General features: G+C 40.5%; 1 protein-coding gene across 6 annotated transcripts in view; it reads right to left on the bottom strand.

Annotated features, from left to right (window-relative positions):
- lrp1bb (low density lipoprotein receptor-related protein 1Bb) overlaps window positions 1–22867 on the bottom strand; it is a 332674-nt gene that overhangs the window by 132318 nt on the left and 177489 nt on the right. For all 6 annotated transcript variants that reach the window (XM_049594030.1, XM_049594032.1, XM_049594034.1 and 3 more), the window contains 8 exons: window positions 22702–22815; window positions 16873–16953; window positions 16556–16726; window positions 14666–14848; window positions 8932–9132; window positions 5220–5465; window positions 1020–1217; window positions 86–290 (listed from right to left, as the gene is read on the bottom strand). In XM_049594030.1, the coding sequence (XP_049449987.1) occupies window positions 86–290; window positions 1020–1217; window positions 5220–5465; window positions 8932–9132; window positions 14666–14848; window positions 16556–16726; window positions 16873–16953; window positions 22702–22815 (1399 nt within the window). The remainder of the gene's footprint in view (window positions 1–85; window positions 291–1019; window positions 1218–5219; window positions 5466–8931; window positions 9133–14665; window positions 14849–16555; window positions 16727–16872; window positions 16954–22701; window positions 22816–22867) is intronic.

Here is a 22867-nt window from a genome sequence, read left to right as displayed (position 1 = left end):
TTTACTTTATTCCAATAATCTCTGTGCCTGATGGATGGCACAGCTACCAGCAGGCTCTGCATGTGGGAGTTAGTGCGTAACATACCCCTGCCCTGGATCGAGAGCGATGGCCCGTGGATGCTCCATGCCTCCGGCAATCAGTGTGGTGCGCATATCTCCGTTAAGTTTGGCCACCTCGATCTGGTCCAGATTGCTGTCGATCCAGTACAGCTTCCCTGTAATCCAGTCCACAGCCAGGCCCTCCGGGGTGGCCAGGCCATGCTGCACGACCACCTCAATCCCCGTCACGCCTGAAACAATATCAACACAGTGATAGCATGAGTATGTAGTAGTGACTTACCTTGCAGTCAAGGGGCAGCATTGGTGATTGGTGTTTCTTTACAATGCTCAGGAAAACCTCCTCAAAGCAAAAGGGCACAGTCAGAGAACTCTTGAGGAAAGCTCTTCCACATAAAGAAGATTGCTTTCTACAGGGTTCAATTTCACATGGTAAAAGGGTTTTCCCACAATATTTATAATGTAGCTGTTTACAATTATTCTCCGATGCTGAGGCTTTTATGTGCATCTCACAAAAGGGTGGACTGGGTACAGCTAAGAGGCGTTTTCTACAGCTCCGCAGAGGGAAATAAAGGCAAGTGAACCTAGTGAATGTACTGCCACCCACAAAAATACAGAGCGAAGGAAAAGTTCTGATTCATCATTTTATGAGGGGGAGACACCGTGATACAACAGCCCGAGACTTCTGGTCCTGCAGTATTTTTCAGCGTTGGACAACCTGAGATAAATCTGCAGGGAGGGACAATATCAACTCACTGCATCAGACCTGAGTATGTGTAAAGACAGTACAGTAAAACAGAGCTTTATATCTGGCAGTGTCTCAGACTTTCATTACAGCTGCTGAAGCTCAGATGAGCCAGACATGACTCTCTTTAGCCAATACATCACAGCGGTCTTTAGATATATACTGTAGCGAATGTTTGTGTACGTGGGTGTATGTATGTACTGGCGTGTACGCATACCGCCAGTCTCTGAGAGCCGTCCTCTGTAGATCTTATCCTCCACCACATCTGTCCAGTAAAGCAGGCTGTGATTAAAGTGGAAGTCTAGCGCGATGGTGTTCCTCAGCCCCGGCACCAGCAGGCTGTAGTCCCGCTTGTGAAGGTCTATTCGTCTTATCTCGTGCCGGATTGAGAAAATGATGAAAGCCTCAAAGGGATCTGGCCAAAGAGAGAGACAGGAAACAAGCGACGTAATGTTTTTTAGGAGGGCCACCTCTAGGGTTCAGCTGGGTTTCGAGTAAATTGTTGACGCACAACAATGTGCAACATCATGCACAGCATTGGACATTCTGAGATTTGCACTGGCTAGTGAGCTGTGACGGCCCACTTCTTTTACAGGAATGTGACCGGAATGTATCATAACCACTGTAAGCTCTGGCACATTTTCTGAGGAAAATTACTGTCAAAGTTTAAAAAAAAAGTAGAAAAAATGAATAAACATTTGACAATATACCATGAAAACTTCTTCTAAAAATCAACAATGGAATACTGAATGTTACTGCATCAACAGATAATTGTTAGAAATGTCGGAGCTTGATCTAAGGTATTGCTGACAGTGATCTCACACCCATCAACATTTCCACGCAAACATAAATCTACAGGTACATTCTTTTACACAAACATATTGCTTAATTTACTTACAGTATCAGCTATTGACAAAAGGTGCACTCCAAATTAAAGTGAAGCAAACTGTCACCTATGTTTGGTATGTTCTCTGTTGTGCCTTTTGTACTCATTAAAAGTTTGTTTGTTTTTTTTTAATTCCCTTTCTGTGTTTTTTCATAAGTGCTGGTTTTGTTTGGTCACGGTTTGTTGTTTTACACTATGCTTTTTAAACAAATTGACTTGAAGCCAGGCTAAAAAAAAAAAGGCAAGGGGTAAAAGAAAGCACCAAATTGTAGCTTGCATTACTAAAATTCATCCAGCTATACTAAAAGATCTAAATTAGCTTGTTGACCTAGCAACCAACAAAGCTCTACCTAATGCTAGCCAAAGAAAAAAAAAGTGGACACACTGCTGTAGTAATTGTCCTCCTAATTAAACATGAAACATGAATTCGCAGAGAGCATCTCTCTTTGAGGGGTTGAATAGCAAGAAGCAGTTTGCAAATACAGATCATCTAGCTTGATAGGCTAAGAGATACTGAATTCTGAAAGTTCAGGTGAGGTACTTATACATACAGGCATACATCACTGACATCTCTTAATCTCACCACTGGCAGGTGTCCTTAAAACACTTGTGATTCCCAACCTTGGAGGGTCTCTTTCTGCTGCTGCCTGAGTTGGAGGCTGAACACCACAACTTCGCTTCTAATAACATTTAATTGGATCAGAAGCTGAAAAGTGAATACTATGACTACTATTACCCCTAAAAGTAGGAAGCACAGGACCCATATAATCACAAGTGAACAAGGTTTCAAACTGCCATTGCACCTATTTCATATTAGCTTGACAAAGCAAATAGATAAGCTGTACTTCAGTGCAGCCTGCATTATTGAAAGGCACTGGCGAAAATAAATTGATGATGGCTGCATTCTGTTTAGCTGCTGTAGTTTCAGGGTCCTGGTGCGTGTTGGCTCACAGTCACACCGTCACGGCTGACTGGGGCACTTGTATAGAATTAAGCCATTATTAATTTCATCAGTAATACTGTGCATACAAGTACTGTACTTCACTGATACAAAAAATAAATGAAAAACCATCATGAATAAATGGAAAAAAATAAAAACAATTAACAAGAAATTAGAAATCAACTAACTAAACCGTCAGCTCAGATAAAATAAGGATATGCTTTCCGATAAAATTACATTTTTAGAAGAGACTTAAAGGAGGACACTGACTCAGACAGCCTTATTTTCTCAGGCAGGTCATTACAAAGCCTACGGGCCCTGATTGCAATGGCTCTGTCCCCTATAGTCTTCAACCTGGACTCTAGAAGACACTGAGGACCTCTGCACAGAGATCTTAAACCACACAAAGGTTTACAGGGGCATAAAAAGTGTAAAATATAATGTGGAGCCAGATCATGATGAGCCTTAGACGTTTTGTATGCAACATTGATAACATGAATGTCTTGAGCAAAGAAGGAAGTCACGCTACCTCTGTGTGTGATATAATCCGAGCTTCTCTGTGGTTTGTTTTGGTGAGTTTCAGTTTGGCCGCATGTTCATTTTAGTGTGTGTGTATTCCAATGACTAGGTAATCACTGCCGCTTACAGTGCTCACGATGGTTACCACTGATATCAGAATGGCACTGACATGGCAGCACAATGCCCCCCTTTTGTACCCCCATGGTTAACACTGTTAGCTTTGTTAGCACTGTTGCTGTTGTTTAGCACTCTTTATGAGTTAGAACCGTTAGTTGCTAGCGACCACCTCAGCCATCTCTAGTTTTAATTCTACATAGAGCTCCTTTAGAGGTAATCGATAGATCTTAAATCAGAGAGCCGATTCAAAGATGCTAAAACAGGTGTGGTGTAAACATCCCATTTGGTTCCAGTTAAGTGAAGCAGAAGTGCTCTATACAACATGTAGTAGTTTAAATTTTTTTAGATTAAGACTAAAGCAGGGTTATACAGAATGAAATTCAATGTATTAAATTTATTACAGTGGTTAGTTCATATCAAGTAAAATCTGCAGGGAAATTGAAAGAATTGATCTTAATTTAGTTCCATATATTTATTTCACTCAGTTGCTCTCTGTCTCTCTCTGTTTATCTACTGTGCAGAGGACATATTTTCAAACACATTCCACTGGTTTATACCACCATGTAGTGCAAATATATATATGCATCAGTTGAAGCCAAACCAATTTGTTGCCAAACACTTTGGGAATCAACACATTACATTTTTCCATTTTCTGAAAAAGTAGATACATTTGTAAGTGATGCCTTGTGAGAAATACATTTTGCAGGGTCTCTAAGAAGTCGCCAAATCTACTGAGAAGTCCTAGAGCTGGCAACAGCACTTGTGTACTGAACTTCTCTGGCCTTGCCCACTGAGGTTTAGTTCAATCAGTAAGATTATTTCTGCTTCTGAGAAATGTTTGCACAACTAAAACTCTCTTCACAACACTCCCAACTAAATCATACTTTAGGGAACGGAACTGTAAAAATGCAATTAAAACGGTGTCCTTGCTTCAATGACACATTCCAGTGTTGCAACAAAACTAGCAACAATGCTACCAGAGAGAAGATTTGTACTTGCAAATCTTTTATTCCTGAGATGTGCAAAGGAAAAGGAGGAGTGGATGTGTGCTCAGGACTTCACAAAGAATCCAATAACACCTCTCTCAAGATTAAATTGGACTGTTTGTGTTTGTATGCAAAATTTGATTTATGATGAAGCTGTGGAATTCTGATCGGCTTCCAGAGAAAATTGTGTATTCTTTTCCTGTGTTAATGTAAGATTAGGGCTGCGACTGCCATCAATCTTGGAGTGAAATAGAGAAGCGAGTAATCAAAACGAGGTCCATAAATCTGAATGTGACAAGCCAACAGCATGTGTGCGTAACTATTGTATTCCAAGCGGTTACAGAGCGGTCTCATCAAATGGATTATTCAATAACAGAATAGTGGAAAGTTCGAATTTATGATGTGGTACTACACTGGCAAAACATTTGTGTCTGAATGGGGTGAGGCCTGAGGTGAACTTGTGCGCAGCTGAATGAAGTTACAAAGCTCTGGTGGTTTGAGGGATACATGCTTCCTTCACTCAGCATCAGTAAAGATAGAAACAGACAGGACTCATCGCCCAGATGTCTCTTCAGATTTGAAACTGATTGAATTTGACCTGACAGCACCCTAAATCAACACCTATTACTATTCAGACTAGCCTTCCACTTCCCCAGCACTCCAACCCACTAACACAAAAACCTTCCAATACCATGGTCTGACTTATTTTTTTTCCTCTCCAGTTGCTCTTATCCACGGTGTGAATCTTGCATTAATAAATGATAAATACAACTCATATTTTTCATTAAAAGCACCAACACTGCAGGAATACAGTCAGTGATTCCAACTCAGAATATAAGGTTTTAGAGTTACTGGTATGCCCTGGGAAAAACTTTAATTACTGCAGACACAGACCCTCAGGCACACACTGCCACGGCAGCTAACAGAATCACTAAAAACAAACATTAAAAAAAAGCTAAGGTCTGTTACCTGTGCTGTGACAGCTGTCTCCGTCTGGGTCGAGCGTCCATCCTGGATAACAGGAGCACTTCACTGTGGTCTTGTACTGCTCACACACCTGGCTGCACTTTAGGTGACGGCTGCAGTAGTCCACCACCTCACACGTCTTGTTACTGGAGTCCAGGTGAAGCCCAGGGGGACAAAAGCACACAACCCCTTTCCCTGGTGCCACGGTACACTGGTGACTGCAGCCCCCTCTGGCTACAAGACACATATCTGGGTGAAGAAAGGTTGAAAACTCTTAGAAACTGCACAGACACTGGAAAAGAGGCTGAGATTTAAAAGCATTTGACTCTATAGAATAGTAGCACATATAGATCTGGATCTTACAGACCCACTAATTACCAATAACCACACTGACTCTAAAAGGTTATATGATAAAACATCATGTCACAAGGAAGGATAATATATTTTCAACTCAGAGCTTGAGATCATAAGGCAAGCATAAGGAATGTGTTCACAGTCTAATGAAGATAATGGTGTTGTATAACGAGATAGCCTTCACGGAGCAGGTTCTCTAGGTTTTCACCTGGGAGACAATGTCTTTTATTTCCATCACTGCTTCAAAAACGAAACAGGAAAAAGAACATTATGCAATGTTCGTCTTGAAAGTTCTATAAAGACAGACATTTCTTAACGTTGTGTTCTTTTATGTTGTTGTTTTTCTGCCCTACACAGCTGTTTTTTGTTAGCAGCTGCCAGGGCAAGATGGAAAGGTATATTGACGAAGATAAAACTGATCCAGCGTCTCTTTTCCCACCGTGATTAAGACTGTCTTTTCAAGGTGGGCAAGAACAGCGCTGGACTCTCCCAGCGGGAGGGAAATGGAGAATGTGGTCACAGTTGTTAATGGCGGGTGTGAGTCCTGCTGAGCTGGTGCAAATCAATCAGGCTCTCAAGGTCTCTCTGAACACATTATTGTCTATGAGGAGGCAGAGGTCTTCTTTTCAGCTACGATAACACAGACACTCAAAGGTCCTGTAGGGCCCCCCTGAGGCTTAGTTAGTGACGCTCTCGAAAATGAACCTCCATGTTTACACTGCTCACTTTAAGAGATTAGATGGCTGGGACTTGTCACATGAGATCTGTTTCCTTCCTCTGAAGGCTGCTGGACAAACACGTCCACATCATCGGGTAGGTGGAGTATTACTTCATGTTCTGTCCCTTTGGACTCTGAGACAACACACTCTGGTTCCTCGTCAAGCTCTAAGCTGATCTATTTGAAGGAAAGGATGTAGCAGGGCCCATCTGGGAGGTGTTCTTCAAGAACCCATGATATAATATCAGATGAAAAATTAAAGTGCGAGTTAGCAAGAGTGCTGAGGTGCCTCAGCAGGTGGCATGTCCTGAACCTCTACAGTGAAAATTGGAGGAGGTGACAGTGCTTCAACTTTTAAAAAACCAATTAATTTTTCTGCAACTCTGCAAAGCTGATAAAAAAGTAAATTGTGAGGAATAAAGAGCTATATATAAATAAAGAAGAAGAATGTGCTGCAGTTTTCATTTGCAATGTAAATGTGGTTTATTAATTTGTCACTGTTTTCTTTGTTTTCTCTTCTCTTAAGCTAACACAACCAACTCCAATATGCCGGTCCTTGCAAGAAATGTCAATCAAAGAGCCTCAAACACATTGGGAGCACTGCAACAACCAAAATGCCTAGAAGTCTCTGGGAGTCATTATTTTTGACAGGTTTTCTTGGGCCTCTTCACTTTAAAGCGATGCTTTACCCAAAATATATCTTCTGAGAATCAAACACTCACCCCCTGTAGGCTTGAAGCATAGCTAAAAAAAGCTCCAAGGGAAGAACAGCAGATGTGGTCAGCTTAAATTTTGTTGGTAACAACGGAGTCCAAGTTTTTATAACTTAAAGTCAAAAAATCAATATACACTTCTCAAACTTCTCAAAGTCGTACTTGTCAGTCCATTACCCGCCTCAGAGGTCAGAAGTTCAGGAAGGAGTACATTCAGCCAAAATTGTGACTGGTTGGGACATACTGATGTGCTACGTCTTACAAACTTTCAAACCACCAGGGAATAAGTGTTTGATAATCTATCCACATACTTTTCTGTACTTTTGTCAGGGGCTTTTTGGAAGGCTTCTTAGTCCCAATTTTTTGAAAATACAGCCCTTTCCTTTATGAACAGGGACAAAATTAGTCCAGTTGCCAAAATAAAATGTTGGCATTGTATGTTTCTACTCACCACAACTATGTTAAGTTTTTACAATTCCTATGTATCATATTAACCTTTCTGAACTGACATAGTTCAGACTGCATTTAAGCTGAGTTTCTCATAAGGAGGAGGAGGGGATGGTGGATGATGTGAGACTGAGGCGAGACACCTGCCAAGCAGCAGACCACAGTTTGAGACCAACAAACAACTAAAGGAGACATTTTTAAAGACATGTCCCAGCTGTAGTTATGCAAGAATTTTATGAGTCAGTGAATGCAGCACAGGCAGAACTCTTCATAAATGTGTCCTCAGCAGTAGTTTGTTGAGTTTGAATCACAGGGTGGAGAACTGACTGGTTAACCAGTTTGTGGTCAGATTGACCAGCCCCATCAAGTCAGAGTGATCGATTAGAGGAACAGTTGCTGCAGAGGTGAGTGAAAGCAAACTCTGCACTGGACTGTGGGGTCCGCAGTTTCCAAGGGAAGTTTAGTTTCATCTAAAGTAGTTTAGAAAAAAATGGACAACACTAAAATGAGAGCACTGATGTTCTAAGAAACAGAATATTCTATTTCCATATAAAATAATGAACAGTTAAGTTTCACTTTCAATGCACCTGGTGTCCTGCTGCTCCGCCTGTGCCCAGAGTATGCTCTGCACTCCTAGAGTGTGGTGCTCTGAATAACAGAATGGTATATATATATTCCGACCGCACTTCTAATGAACAGTCCAGTTCCAAGAACAGAAAATTAACATGTAGCAGCAAATGCTGACATCAAATAAATGAGTGAGTGGGAGACTCTGGACACATTTCCAGCCATGTTTATGGCCATCAAACTGAGTATTTTAAGCAAAAACATGATCTTTCCCTAACCCTAACCAAGTGGTATTTGTGCTTAAACCTAATCACACATTAACCACAGCTTTGCCAGAACACAAAATTATAAAATTGGAATGTAAAGAAGCAAAAAGTTTCAACATATCTGCTATATGAAATGTACTTGTAATATATCCGTGGTTTACAGACACGTACAATGCCAAAATCTATTCCAGCCACTAGGTTGGCCAAACAGAGGGAAATACTGTTTGAGCTACCACACTTAGCCTGTTACCACCCTCACCCAGTCCTGAGCAGCTGAAAATAGATGGTTGAATGGAACACAGGAAGCCAGGTCCCAAAAGAAAGGTTTTTTTAAGGAATGTTGAAATTTGACTAGCCTGCAGAGAGCCCTGACCCCATCCAACACCTCTGCGATGAACTGGAATGGTAGGTCAGTACCTAACCTTCAAAATCTTGTGGAAAACCTTCCCAGAAGAGTAGCAGCTATTACGACAGCATATTAATGCCGATGGTGGTGGAATGACTTTTGCAGCAATTAAACGTTCTGGTATCCACATACTTTGGCAATGTAGTGTATTTGAGAAGAATACACATTTTAGCATCTTGCAGGATAACAAAACTAAACAAACAAACAAAAAGAGAGATTAAATACACAGACAAAACAAACATACCACAGATGGGGCCTTCATCCGAGCGGTCCGCACAGTCCACTTTGCCATTGCAGATCTTATCAGGTGTGAGGCAGACAGAGGTGTCGTTGGCACAAGGGTACTTGGGTGGCTTACAGACAGCAGACTCACAGGACTCCTCATCTGAGCGGTCCTCACAGTCAATGTCTCCATCACACACCCAGCTCTTTGTGATACACTTGCCTGGAGAGAATGAAATGCGGAAACTGGCAGACTTTTTAAAACTTTTTAAGCACTTAAAAAAAAAAAAAAGAATTAAAAGTTTCACTGCAGTAAGGGTGATTTAATTTCACTGTAGTAAGTACTGGATGATACGGGCTTCACATAAAAAGTTCCCTGACTTAACAGACTGAAATTTAACTGGTACATTCAGTGCTTGCATTTTCAAGTTTTGGATGAGACAAATGTTTCATTACTCAGTTCCTTAATAAACACTAGATAGCAAAAATGCCACTGGGCCTCAGTCAACAACAGAGTCGTTCTCAGTTCTGTGCTGAATGTTCAACTTGATGAAAAATGTCCACACAAGATCAATAATTCTTGCACTTATTCCTCCACTAGAGTGTAATTTGTAATTCCCTCACCATGCAGGTTGGAAAGAGGTAGGTGGACCTACTAAGGGGGGCGAGGAAGAAAACAATTCAGATACCTGGATGTATCTTTTTTTTTTTTTTGCAAGCTCCCAGTTGAAGCCTGGATCGCAGCATATTCCAATTTACACTTTTTCCATCAAAGCTACATCATAGGGTTTTGGGATCCCACTGGTTTATGCTTGGTGCCGGATCAGTGCAAACCGATGTGGGAGGCTGGAGCAACTGCTGTGGGTGTGTAGATTTTGTGTGAGATCAGGTGTATCTCTCTGTGTGTGTGTGTTTGGCTTCACATCACTTCCAAGCTTTCCAGTTGTCCCTACAAAAATAGTCAGATGACACTTTTGATTTAGCCCTCCATTTTCTAAATGCCTAATACGATGCCAGTGCAGCTGCATGTGAAAATGAAAGCTTATGTACTATTCAAGTACACAAGCTTTTCATGCGTAAAATATGGATGACACTCGGGGCACAGAAATGTTCATCAAAATGTGTGTTTGTGGTAATGCACACGGACAAGGAGGTTAATCATTTGTATAACTGAATTAGCCAGTCTTGAGTCTGGCAATTTCACCTTGAATGACACTGCAAGAAAATCTCACAACTTCAACTCTAAGTTTTATGAGTGTATGTATCTGTAGAAGCAAAGAAGGGGACAAGGATGTGGCTGGAAAAGGAAAAAACAACAACATGATTTAATTCAGGGAGTGGGAGGCACAAAAGGGAAGGAGTACTTCTGAGAGAGTTTATTAAACATAACCACTGCTTATTATTTTGGGTAGGAAATATATTTTTTATATTCTCTCTGAATATAGAAAGGCTCAAACATCTAAAAGTTTCATCTTTTATTCAACAAAAAATGCAGCATATCCACTGATGGATTTCCTACAGAGATGGTAACTTTTTTTTATTTATGTTGGTCCCTCCTCCCAGCATGGCCCAAGATCTATTTTAAATAAATGATGAGTAAATTTATACTTGTTTTACTTTGCTTATCGTTTGTGTTTCTATACTGACAAGGATCTTCATGTTTACTGCCATTCTCTGCATGCTTTTTTTTAACTCAGAAGATTACAGATAATTCTGTACAATGCTCTGGTATAAGGAGGTATTTCACTGCTGGAAAGATGGTCTTTTCATAAAAATGGATTTTGCTATGTAATAGAAAGACAAAAATGCTTTTGAAATTGGTGCTACATAACAAGAGAAAATAGAGAAAAAGGGCTGTGGTATTTGCTCTTGCTCAAGAGGCAGAAAACCTACAACTCTCTGAATACACTGCAATGCACCAGACCAATGAACATAATGGTAGGTGACATAATGCAAGTCAGTTTCAATTCATCCAAAAACAATATGGTGGACGGCTCCTAAAATGATGGTCTTGTATTACAGTTAAACAGTGCACTAAAATGTAACAGTCACATAATCTTTTTAAGCTTCTGCTTTTGCCATACAGGAAACAGTAGGGCGCCCACTTCCTGTTCACAAATTCTTGTATGACAGCTAAACAGGGCACTAAAATATGTTTCTAAAAATATTTTGGGCAAGAAATGTTCAATACAGTAATACGGCACTCATTCAGTCAGATATTGTTGGCAAAGGAGTTAGGAGTTCCATAAGCTGACAAGATGGACGGAATAGAGGGTTTACCACAATTCATTTACGCACAGACTACACACACTGTAATGATACAAAGCTGGTTAAAAATCAGCAAAGTATCCCTTTAAGTTTCAATCTTTTTGATTTAGCTAAATTTTAGATTTGACTGATTTAAATTGTATGTTTAGTTTAACAAACTGTGGAATTTAATGCACTTGTAGATGTTTATCACAAGCATCCTTCATGCTACATCCTACATCATGCATCTTCAGCATGAATTAATCATTTCTACGCTGACCTGACAGCAGGGCCGTGCAGAGACCTTTAGAGGGGCAAGTGCTCAAGTTACAAAGGGGCACATTTAACAATATTTTAATAATACCACACACAAACATAATTTACAGCATAATGTGTTGAGTTATAGCAACCCATATTGAAACAGAATGTAACATGGAAGAGCAGCATTTTATTGTCAGTAAAACTGTAAATGTACATCCATCCCATCCATCCATTTTCGTAACCGCTTCATCCTCTTGAGGGTCGCGGGGGGGCTGGAGCCTATCCCAGCTGACATTGGGCGAGAGGCAGGGTACACCCTGGACAGGTCCCCAGACTATCACAGGGCTGACACATAGAGACAGACAACCATTCACGCTCACATTCACACCTACGGACAATTTAGAGTCATCAATTAACCTGCATGTCTTTGGACTGTGGGAGGAAGCCGAAGTAGCTGGAGAAAACCCACGCTGACACGGGAAAACATGCAAACTCCGCACAGAATAAAACCATAAAAACCTTAGTATGGTTATAATCAGGGTCATCCTTTAAGCTAACCAATGAAGAAAAGGTTTTATGAAAGGTCAGAGAATACAGTAGATTAATTCATATGTAATTTGCCATACAATGCCGTTTCACTTTGGCATAACAAATGTAAGAAATTATTGCTAAAATATGGGTCTTTTTTTCTCAAACACCCATACCATAAAAGAGAAGTATCAAAATTCAAGCGTTGGCTGGCTTCACAGTAAGAACCAGCAGTAAGGACCACTCTTAAACTTATGTTGCATAACTGATGCACAATTCTGTATATGCTGTAGGCTGTATATGCTCGACCACTCACCTCTGCAGGAGAGTGTGTAGTACACAAAAGTGTAAGACATAGACATGGTTAGAGGCATACGTAGCCAAACCTACTAGAGATAGTCATGGGTTGGAGACACTGAATATTCTAAAACCCCCTCCATTTCGCCTGAGGCAGTGATCCTGGACTGAGCCTGTGAACACTGGATGTTCTGCAACCCTGAGAGAGGCCCTGCCAGATTGAACACTGAGCACATAATTGAGAGCCTGAAACACGAGCTGCTCCTCCAAGAACTGACATCTGGCCTATTGCCCCATTTGTCAGACATAGGCCCCCCAATTTGGAGACCTAGACAAGGTGGTAGCATTTCCAAATGACCACAAAAAGGAAAACGTACAACAATACAGCCACCATATCAAAATGGTTTGGAGTTTTTCACAGTACAAACATATCTCTCAAACCAACACTGGGTAGGCAGGCTGAACCTCCATTTCTCAATACCAAATAGTGAATGTTATACTCTTTCAATTGTTTTGTTCAAAACCAAGTACATTCAACGCCATGGGTAGCCCAAACTCATTTATATGCCAATCTACAGTTGACTTCAGCACATCTCTCCTTTAACTAAAATGCAATGGAAACCTTTAAACTTCACCAAATCTGCATCAAATCCAAGTCCTTATTTTACACTCTTGAGCTTAAGGTGTCCAATTTAAACATTTTAAAAGCCTGTTTTTACAGGAGTCACTTAATCTCTATTCAATTAAGAAACCTTTTAAATTCCAATACATTTAAGAGGAGAGATTGGATGGTCCATTTCTATAAAATGCAGATGGAAAAACTACTGGATGCTCTCTGTCTGCTAAGCTATTCTCTGTTTGAGTTTTCTTGTTTTTCCATGCATACTTTTTTTTCCAATTGGACATGTTCACAAACAAACCTATGCGGGGGTGGGCTAGCCCAGTTTGTTTAGTTGTATTGTTGCATTGAGCCCAAGCTCCACATTGAAAATTCCTTCTTTTCTAATCTTTGTTTGGATTGTATCTTTCACATGTGGAAATGCATCCATCCCCAAAGGTGGAATGATCAAGAAAAAGCATCCGTGTTTCCAGCATTCAGACTAGGCATAGGTCTAGAGTAAGTCTCATATTTTTGTTTAATCTTAGAAGTTAAAAAGAAAAAACAGAAATGCGCCTCTGTCTCCCTTTAATCCATCGTAACTCATAAGATGACCCGCTTACAAAAACCCTTTTGAATACTGCTGGAGAGGGCACTCCGTTCTCCTGAGGAGGACAGAACAAACTGCACCAGTGCACAGGGGTGTGACACTGCAGAATTAAAGTGAATAATAATTGTGTGGTCTAACCAACCCTTCACCACGCAGCATTGCCTCCGTTCTTGATAATACTGTCAAGGGATGAGCGGAAAGCTGCGGAGCTAAAGACAGAAAGCAGCTGAATATTTCTCTGACCTTCTCCTTTCAGCTGCTGAAAGAAAGTGGATGCTGGGTTTGGGTACATGGGGGGGTTTATACAGGCCATTTAAACGGTCTATCCTAATTGGTCGAACAAGTACATGCAAACTTCACTGCACTGCTCTAAAGTGGAGAATGGTTAAGCCTCTGGAGCCTGTCAGAGAGTGAAGCCTTTATGAAAGGAAAGAGAGCAATTTGGCAGCTTAATTTATAACTGATACACACACACAAAATTTTTTTCATGAAATGACTAAGATACTTTTCTCCTCTTTTAAGACCCGGGCAAAAGACTGGAGTGAAAATGTTGAGGAGATATTGTTTATTACAAATTTCAATGTGAGGGTTAAGTGCTGTGAAAATCCAAGCAGACAAACTGTGGTTTTGCTGTTTAGCAATAGATTTTACAATCTATTCATGAGAATAAAACCTTAGATGATTTTCTCAAACACGAAGAAACAAAATAAGGAAGATCTGTCTGTACTCCATTTGGCAATAATCAAGTCAGCTGATTTGGCTTTTTCTCTGTTGCTGAATGTTGCTGTCCATGCTTAAATTAGTTCAGCCAGGCTGCCACGGTGCTAAAACTATAACATCTGTCTCAGGCGAATGATGCAAGATTTACTCACTGAACTCAAATGCAAGCTGAATTTAGTTTTCACGCCTCAGGATCAGATTTTATACCAACCAACATTGTCAGCGTCAGTTGACTAATGAAGTGTAAAAATCAACACCACCACAGTGTTTGCATATGTCAGACTTTATCTAAAACTTCTGGAAGATATTTCGGCGCTTTATAACATCTGTGGGCATCAATTATTCATTGACTACTTCTTGACTAAAACACGATTCACAGTAAAAGTAAAAAGGAAGCACCACCTACGGCACATTTTAATGCAAACATAGCTCTTGTCACTGTGTCTTTTATGTCTGACCTCAGTGTGTTGTTTAGCAGTGCGCTGTATTCACTACCTGTATCTTTGCAGGTGAACTTGGCCTTGGGGTCGCACATCCTCTTGGTGCCCTCGCAGTCTTTCTCGTCACTCCCATCCTCGCAGTCCTTGTCTCCGTCACACCTCCAGCGCTCTGGGATGCAGGTTCCATCTGTGACACAGTGGAATTCCTCTCCGCTGCACTCGATCACAGTTGGCAGCACTGGAACAAAAGTCATTCAACAATTACTGTTTCACAGATCCGCAGCACGCTGTCATGAGCAAAGGCACTACGGTATGGGACTATTATTTTACGAGGCATCTTTTGCTGTTTACAAATATTTATCTTTGCAAGCGGGGCACTTGGCACCAGTAAGAGGTCAGTTAGTTCCAGAGAGGCAAGTTATTTCACTTCCAGCATTTAAGGCTTCTGTCTGTAGGATGTTTCTGTCTTGTTTAATGACTCTGGTCACTATTTCTTTCTCCAGCAGGGGTTCATTACAAAGAAAAGAAACTGGTGCTGCTACACTATGATGATGTGTTGCACTGCAGTTATCAGACTTACTGAACATAACCTTTGATGAGAATAAAGGTATAAACTGAATGGCAGTGCAAAATACATCATGATTTTTATCGCAAATTTAACAATATTTAAGATGTCTTCGTTAGAACAATTTGACACTAACTAAGAACATAACCTGCCATAAACATGCCACAGTAAGCCTACATACCAAACTTAAACAGACTATTTAGCTTTATGTGCTAACATTACATTAAAGTGTCATGTGTGGTTGGTTTTGACACTGGCTGTGATGAGACCACTATAACTGTGTTATATTTTCCTTGATCTTAACTACAGTGGCACAATTTGGACTAGCCATTAAAATGTCATTAAGTGTTATTTTACAGGTGTTGTCTGTACAAAAAATGTGCATCTTTGCTAATGTCAAGTTTCCTAAAATAGCAAACAATGTCAACTTTACAATCAGAATTACATAACTGACTGATTTACACTTAATGACAACAGTCGTACGCATTCATAAAGACTCCTTTATGGTCACGACGGTCTCATGTCAGTCCCATGTACACGCTTTCAGATGTGTTGGCATATTAATCAAAGATTAGATTCTAAACCAAAAAACACAAAGAGAGCTACAATTACACCAAACAGGTTCTCACAAGTTTTGTGATACATTCTACAATTTTCAGCAGAACATAATAAAAAGCACTTGCATTATTTTAAGTCATGGCATTGTGAATTCAGTATAGATGATTTGCTTAATACTTAAAAGTCAAACCCCCCAAAAAAACATTCCCTCAACAGCCGAGGCAAAGCTAAGACAGATTCAATCCCCCGGGGTAAAAGCAGAAGCAGACACGGGGGAGTGGAGAAGCCTGCAGTTCCCATCAGGAAACGGTTTGATGAATAGTCTACACATTCTAGTGACAAGCAAGTGAGCTGTGAGTTTCTAGGAGCTTTCTGTGGTAATTAGATTAAATGATTCAACTCCTGATGGTAAAATTCCCCCAAACAGAGACTAGATAAGATTAGTCACACGTGAGTGTGAAAACAAAGTTATTGGACTCAAGCTGATTAATTGTTAAACTTGTAATTACAAGACCTAAATTTAAACATGATTTGAATTGCAAATAAAATAATTAGCACACTAAAACAGATATAAAACCAGCTACACTCTCGTAAAGGTGCTAGCAGACAACTTGGCTGAGAGGCAGATCTTTTAAGAAACTAACAAATGTGCAAAATACAGTGATGGGCTGATTATAAATACATTACCATGACACAACTAATATTTTTATGCTGGACATGGATAACAACAAGGGTCATCTTATGTTGCAGGGGATATTAGTTTACTTTTTAACTACCTCTACCCTCCACAGCATTTATAAAGGGTAATACAGGCATTCTTACGTGATGATCCACCTCTGCAGGTCGTATTCTCATCACTGAAGTCTCCACAGTCGTTGTCACCGTCACAGGCCCAGTGGTCTGGGATACAGCGACCACTGGTGCACTGAAACTGGGTGTTGGCACAGGACTGGATGCAGCCCACTTCATCACTACCGTCTCCACAGTCGTCATCTATGCACATGCACAAACACTCATCAAAGACGAGAGCTCACAAACACACAAAGATTTCACTGATAAATGCAATAGTGGAATCAACAGAAAAAATCATTTACAAGGAAGCTTTGGCACTAAGTATCTTCCAAAGTTTTTGTTCTCACCTGAATCACAGTGCCACTTCACACTGATGCATCGTCCATTGGAACAGCTGAACTGGGTGAGGGGCTCACAGGTTGGGAAGGCTGTAAAGGTTTGTATACAGGTACACGTTAAGTACAATTCCAACACAAGCTCAACAAATACTTAATACTGGAAACTGCCACAGCACCATATCCTACAACCTACACTATGCCAATGTGATCTATTATTCATTTTTGTAACTGTTTATCCTGTTTGGGGTCGGGGGGGGCTGGAGTCCATCCTAGCTGACATTGGGCGAGAGGCGGGGTACAACCTGGACAGGTCACCAGACTATCACAGGGCTGATGTATAGAGACAAACAACCATTCACAATCACAATCACACCTATGGTCAATTTAGAGTCACCAATTAACCTGCATGCACTGTGGGAGGAAGCTGGAGTATCTGGAGAAAACCCACACTGACACGGGGAGAACATGCAAACTCTGCACAGAAGGGCTCCTCCACGAACCTCCCACCCCGAGTTCAAACCAGGAACCCTCTTGTTAGCAAGCAGAAAACAGTCTTGACATTATTCAAGCTGTATGGTAGCCTGGGAAACAGACAAATCTGCAAGCTCATGTTTTATGTGCTCTGGTAGAGGTATCTGGTCCACACTTCCTTTACACTGATTTCCTAAGATGGTGGCACTCACTGTCATTAATCTAATATTGGGCATGTTTGAGACAATGACTCACAACAAGAAATACAAGATGTCGTCATTTGTGGCTTGCGCACCTTGCGCCAGGGATGCTGAAGCTAGACCAACCAAGATGGCTGCAGCTAATGTAGAACTTTCTGTTGAAGTACTGTCTTTCCAAAATTCTGATGGAAAAAAAGCAACACTCGCTCACAGACCTAATGATGCTTCACCGTCACAGCCCTTGTCTGCACGCTGTAGTCGGTTTACATCTGTCTGTCGCTCAGCACCACATCACATCCAATTGCATCAAGAGGCATTTTGATTCACGGCCATTGCAAACGCCCCTTGGAAAGCCAAAATGAACTGAAAGGTTCTAGACTAACTCGCATTCACAATTTTGAGAATGGACAATCAAATGTAACTGAGCAACATTTTCTAATGAATAGAAATGAAACCATCAACTCCAAGCTTTTGAAGGAGGACATCATTTTCCACATCATTTAGATCATGGTCAATGAATAAGATTTTGAAACAAGACATAAAAAACAAACTGTAAAGTCAGCAGCCATGACATTGGCTTTGTGGGGTCTTGCTTACGCAAATATCTGTACCAAATTTCATGGCAATGCATCTAATACTTGTTGAGACGATACATATAAAAACTACAAATATCAACATCATGGTGGTGCTATAGGAAAAACAAGAAATTCAGCAAAGTCATCGTGATTGAATACTGGGAATCATGAATGTCTGGGCCGAATTTTGTGCCAAGTAGATGTTGATATTTCACAGAACAAGTGAACATTGTGACCTGCTTGTACCACCAGTGCTAAATCTTCAGCAATACTTGTCAGCGTTAGTGTTATAGGCGCCTCTGGATGGAAGAGGAAAATAAAACCTGGGAATAATCTGGACTTCCTTTCTTGATTAATGCTCTGTACTACAGGGAGCCTTGCAGGACAATGTGAGTTGCACAAAGAGCTACAAGAGTCACATCATTTCATCATTTTGAGATTTTCTTTAGGGCTTTTTTGACTTTAATCAATGGGGCAAGGGGGTGACAAGCAGTGAAGGGCTGTGGACAAAGCCTTTACACATGGGGTACTTGCTCTACCAGGTGAGCTAATGGGCACCCCAGTCTGATTTGATCTGGTCTTTATGCAGATGATACACAGTGATAAACTACCTTGAGTTGAGTCCACATTAGGGTTACATGGCAGAAAGGGAAAGATAAATGATGCATTACTTTGTGCTTGTCTTGAGATATTTGTGAATATTAAAAAAAAAAGTTTGATATTTTACAAGCACTACGCAGTGTCAGACTTTTTTATATTTCATTTCTGTATTTGTTTATCTCCTCTGACAATGCACCCTGTGCAAATCCATTGAAGTGGATATCTCAAGTTTTCACATCCCTATTACAATTCTCTGTGTGCTGAGAGGTTTTAAGTTTTTAAGTTTTTGCTGCTGATGTGGGCCTATACAGAAAATTAAGACAATACACATGTATGTGATACACTACGATAAATATGTGTATAAACTTAACTTGACAATGTAAGTGAGTGAAAGCAAATCACCACCTCTGTTGTCAGCCAATGGCCGATCTAACATCCATCACTGCTTTCAAGGAGACTTCATGAACTAAATTGGTCTACGTTGAAGCATCAATATTCTCCAGCAGTGCTGCGGTAAGTACAGGAGTGCAAACTCTAGTGTATTTTGTGGACTGACGACAGTGTCAGAATTGACATTTGTATTCCTATCAGATACCATTCTTGCCTCCAATTTCGAGATACTGTATATACAGTACTTTTCACATATCCTTACAGGATGCCTGAAATGTTATTGACTCCAGTATGAAATGCAAGTCTACATTTGCATTGATTTGTTGGCATCTGCTGCTGCTTCTGCTGCCTGGAATACCTTAGGCTCTGTCGAGAAGACATATTGTATCTTTATCAGACAAGTGTCTTCTGTATTTCCCACAAATGCGTTAGGTCTCACTGACAGCACATGACTGGTTGGAATTTAACATTCATTAAAAATGAAGCACGAACATCCATAAATAATGAAGGTTTCAAGTAAACAGTGAGCCTGGCAAAAAATGGAACACCGGCATCCATAAATAATGACAGCTTCAAGTGAACAGAGAGCCCAATATGAGACACTGTGTGACAACTACTAAACTACTGACAAACAAAATCCAAATTAGCATCAATCTCTAAGGCGGCCACCACTGAGCTTCAGGTGTTCCAAAACCCACAGTAGTTCCACTGAAGCTAAGTGAGCTGCCAGAGCTGCACAGTAGAGTGCCTGCAGAGAAGTAATGCCTGAGGAAGCTCAGACAACAGTAAGGGAGAGAATATGTTTTGCTGCACAGCTTGATTATGATTGAATGAAGCCGAGCATGAACTTTAATTACTGCTTACACCCTGGCTGTTTGTGACTGCGTATTGAACCAGCTTAGGACACACAAAGGGAGGCTGAGGCGATACAGCACAGTGCAGCGTTTGGCAAACATCTATCACTGTAAGAGGCTGATTTAATACAAATAGTGATTAAAGGGGAATCCTAAAACCTTTACCCCCATCTTTTAAATGTATGCTGCTAATTCATCCAGTTCAACTCCACTGCTGAAAACATATTCTACAGCCTAGAACGCTCTTTTCCATTCCACAAAAAAAAGGTTAAATACATCTTCAAAGGACTCCAAAAAAGCTCAGGCCATCATGGCGTGCCATTTACTTTTCTCATTTATGTTTTCCAAGATTAATCCAGACAGCCACTTTTACTAACTGAAGTTGGCAGTTTGTGTAATACCACTGAGACACGACTTAAGTACAGCGAAAAGCTGCACAAAAGTATGCAGTTTATTCAGCACCACCCCTCTAAGCTGATGCCATCAGTGAGGGCATGTCGGGTTCTTGGTCCAAAGAACACAGCATCAATAATTCAGCTCCTAAAACTCTCTTAATTGTAGAAAGTAATGCATGTGGAAGAGACTTGCAAAATATTCAAGAAGTCACAAATTAATGATAAGTAGCTGTGATGGTATTCTTTGTTTGGCAAATGGGCAACATCAACAGCTGGAGCAAATTTCATGGCAATCCACCCACAGTTTTGAGGTACTATGACTGGGCTACAGCAGTGGACTGACTAAAAAGACCAAGCAAACGGTAGACATATCACAAGCTGGCTAAAAGCTTTGGCTCTACTTCATGTTTAAGAACATATTGTTGGATGTTTTTACATTTGTATTGCGTCTAGTCTTCCGACCACTTGAAGCACTTTTGCACTACATTCCACATTCACCCATTCACAAACACATTCATACAGTGGTGGCCAAGACTGACAGAAGGTCCCACCTGCTCACCTAAACATTCACACACACTTATACAGTGATGGCATAGGTATCCAGGGTTCCGACACATTTGGAATTTCAAAATTCCATACTTTTCCACACCCTAATTTCCAGACTTCTCTGCATTTTTTTTTCTTCCAGAGAATACGCAACATCTGAGTAAATATATCTGTGTATCATATTTCACATCATATTTAATTGTTCTTAATAGGTGATTGTAGCCAAGTACCATAATGGCATGGAAATAAAAACTCAGGTAAGTTCAATGTCTGGGCTGAGGCAAAAAGGTGGGGACTCTGGGTGCAAGCGATGCAGTAAGCTCTGTGTGTGAATTGGGAATCCAACTGGCCAAACAGTATTTATATACGGTATTGTCAAGCCATCCAGCCAAAAACTTGCATCTACCCATTGTGAACCACGTGCAACTCATCTTCTTGTCGAAGGTGCAGTGCTGGAGTGAAACTTGATACCTGGGGGGGCTGGAGGAGGGTCATGGGGCAGCGGACTGGACATACCACTTGTCAATCAGGTAAAAGGGGCGGTATGTTTTCTGAGACGTTTGCTCTCACACAAACTGTGCTTGGCCCGGCATGAAACACGATCCGGATTGATTAAATTATTTTTGAAAATACCCAATTTTCTATTTTAGAAAACAGTATTTTAGAACAGTGGTAACAGTCTGGTAACATAAATATTTTTCCATACTTTATTTTTCATTTTCCATACTTTTTAATACCTGGAAATTGATCTAATGTATTCCCATACTTTTCCATACTTGCGTCGGAACCCTGGGTATCAAGCACATGTCGATTTCTTGGTCCAAAGAACACAGTATTATTAATTCATCTACTAAAACTCTCAATTAAAGAAAAAAATGCATGCAAAAGAGACTTGTAAAATATGCAGTGGGTCACAAATTAATGATAAGCACATGTGAATAGTATTCTTTGTTTGGCAAGTGGGTTCCATAAATATCTGTAGCACATTTCATGATAATCCATCTTATAGCTTTTGAGATATGTTGTCTTGACCACAGCATTGGACCCCCAGACAAAACCTAGAAACACGCAGACATGTCACTAGTTGGCTAAAACCAAAATCCTTTGCCTCTTCTTCATGTATCAGCACATACCGTTATGTGTTTCACTGGTGGACACTGCAACACTTACGTAAAATGGAAGCATAAATAGCAAGTGTACAGGTCCAATTATTCCCACCGGCTTAGTCTGGAAGTCATTTTTCGTGGTGTGCTTTTAAAGACATTATGTTTAAAAAAAAAAAAAAAAAAAAAAAAGAAGAAGAAGAAGAAGTGTGTTATTGAAATACACAAATTATTTGAAATTATCCAGTGTGAGTGCCGTTCAGCACATATTTACTGTGTTTCCGTTAGCGGTGAAACAGTAAATGTTGACAAGTTTTTGGCAGACTCAATGACATAAATTATAAAGTCACATTTTGGGAGTGCGGAATGTAAAGTGAGTTGTGAAATTTCACTGTCTGATGATGTAATCATTGAATCACCAGTGTGAACTGACAACCCTATCGCCCCTCAGAGACATCTTCTAAGACAGGAGAAAACATCTTACTCACTGCAGCTTTAAATATACCTCGATTAGGCATAATGTTTTTAACTGTGAGGGGTAAACAACCACTGAATGCACTAAATGCTCTTATTAGTATTCGATTCATTCACCGAGCTGGCCTACTTTACATCTTGACCGAACAGAGCAACACAAATAGCAGTAGCAGTTAAATCCGCACAGAGTTACATTTGAATGGCGTGGTAAATAGCCATGTGTGACTCACTGCATGATATTTCATCAGACATATCCCCACAGTCATCCTCCCGGTCACAGCTCCAGGGTTGCGGTATACATCGTCCGTTCTGGCAGGAGAACTGGTCGGCCTGACAGGGCTGGGCTGAGAAAGAAGAAAGAAGCCACTTAATTCAGTCACACACGCATAAGTCAAT

The sequence above is a fragment of the Epinephelus fuscoguttatus genome, linkage group LG13, assembly GCF_011397635.1.
Source record: "Epinephelus fuscoguttatus linkage group LG13, E.fuscoguttatus.final_Chr_v1".
In the NCBI taxonomy this organism is placed as follows: Eukaryota; Metazoa; Chordata; class Actinopteri; order Perciformes; family Serranidae; genus Epinephelus; species Epinephelus fuscoguttatus.
This window is presented reverse-complemented; position numbering and strand designations above follow the sequence as displayed.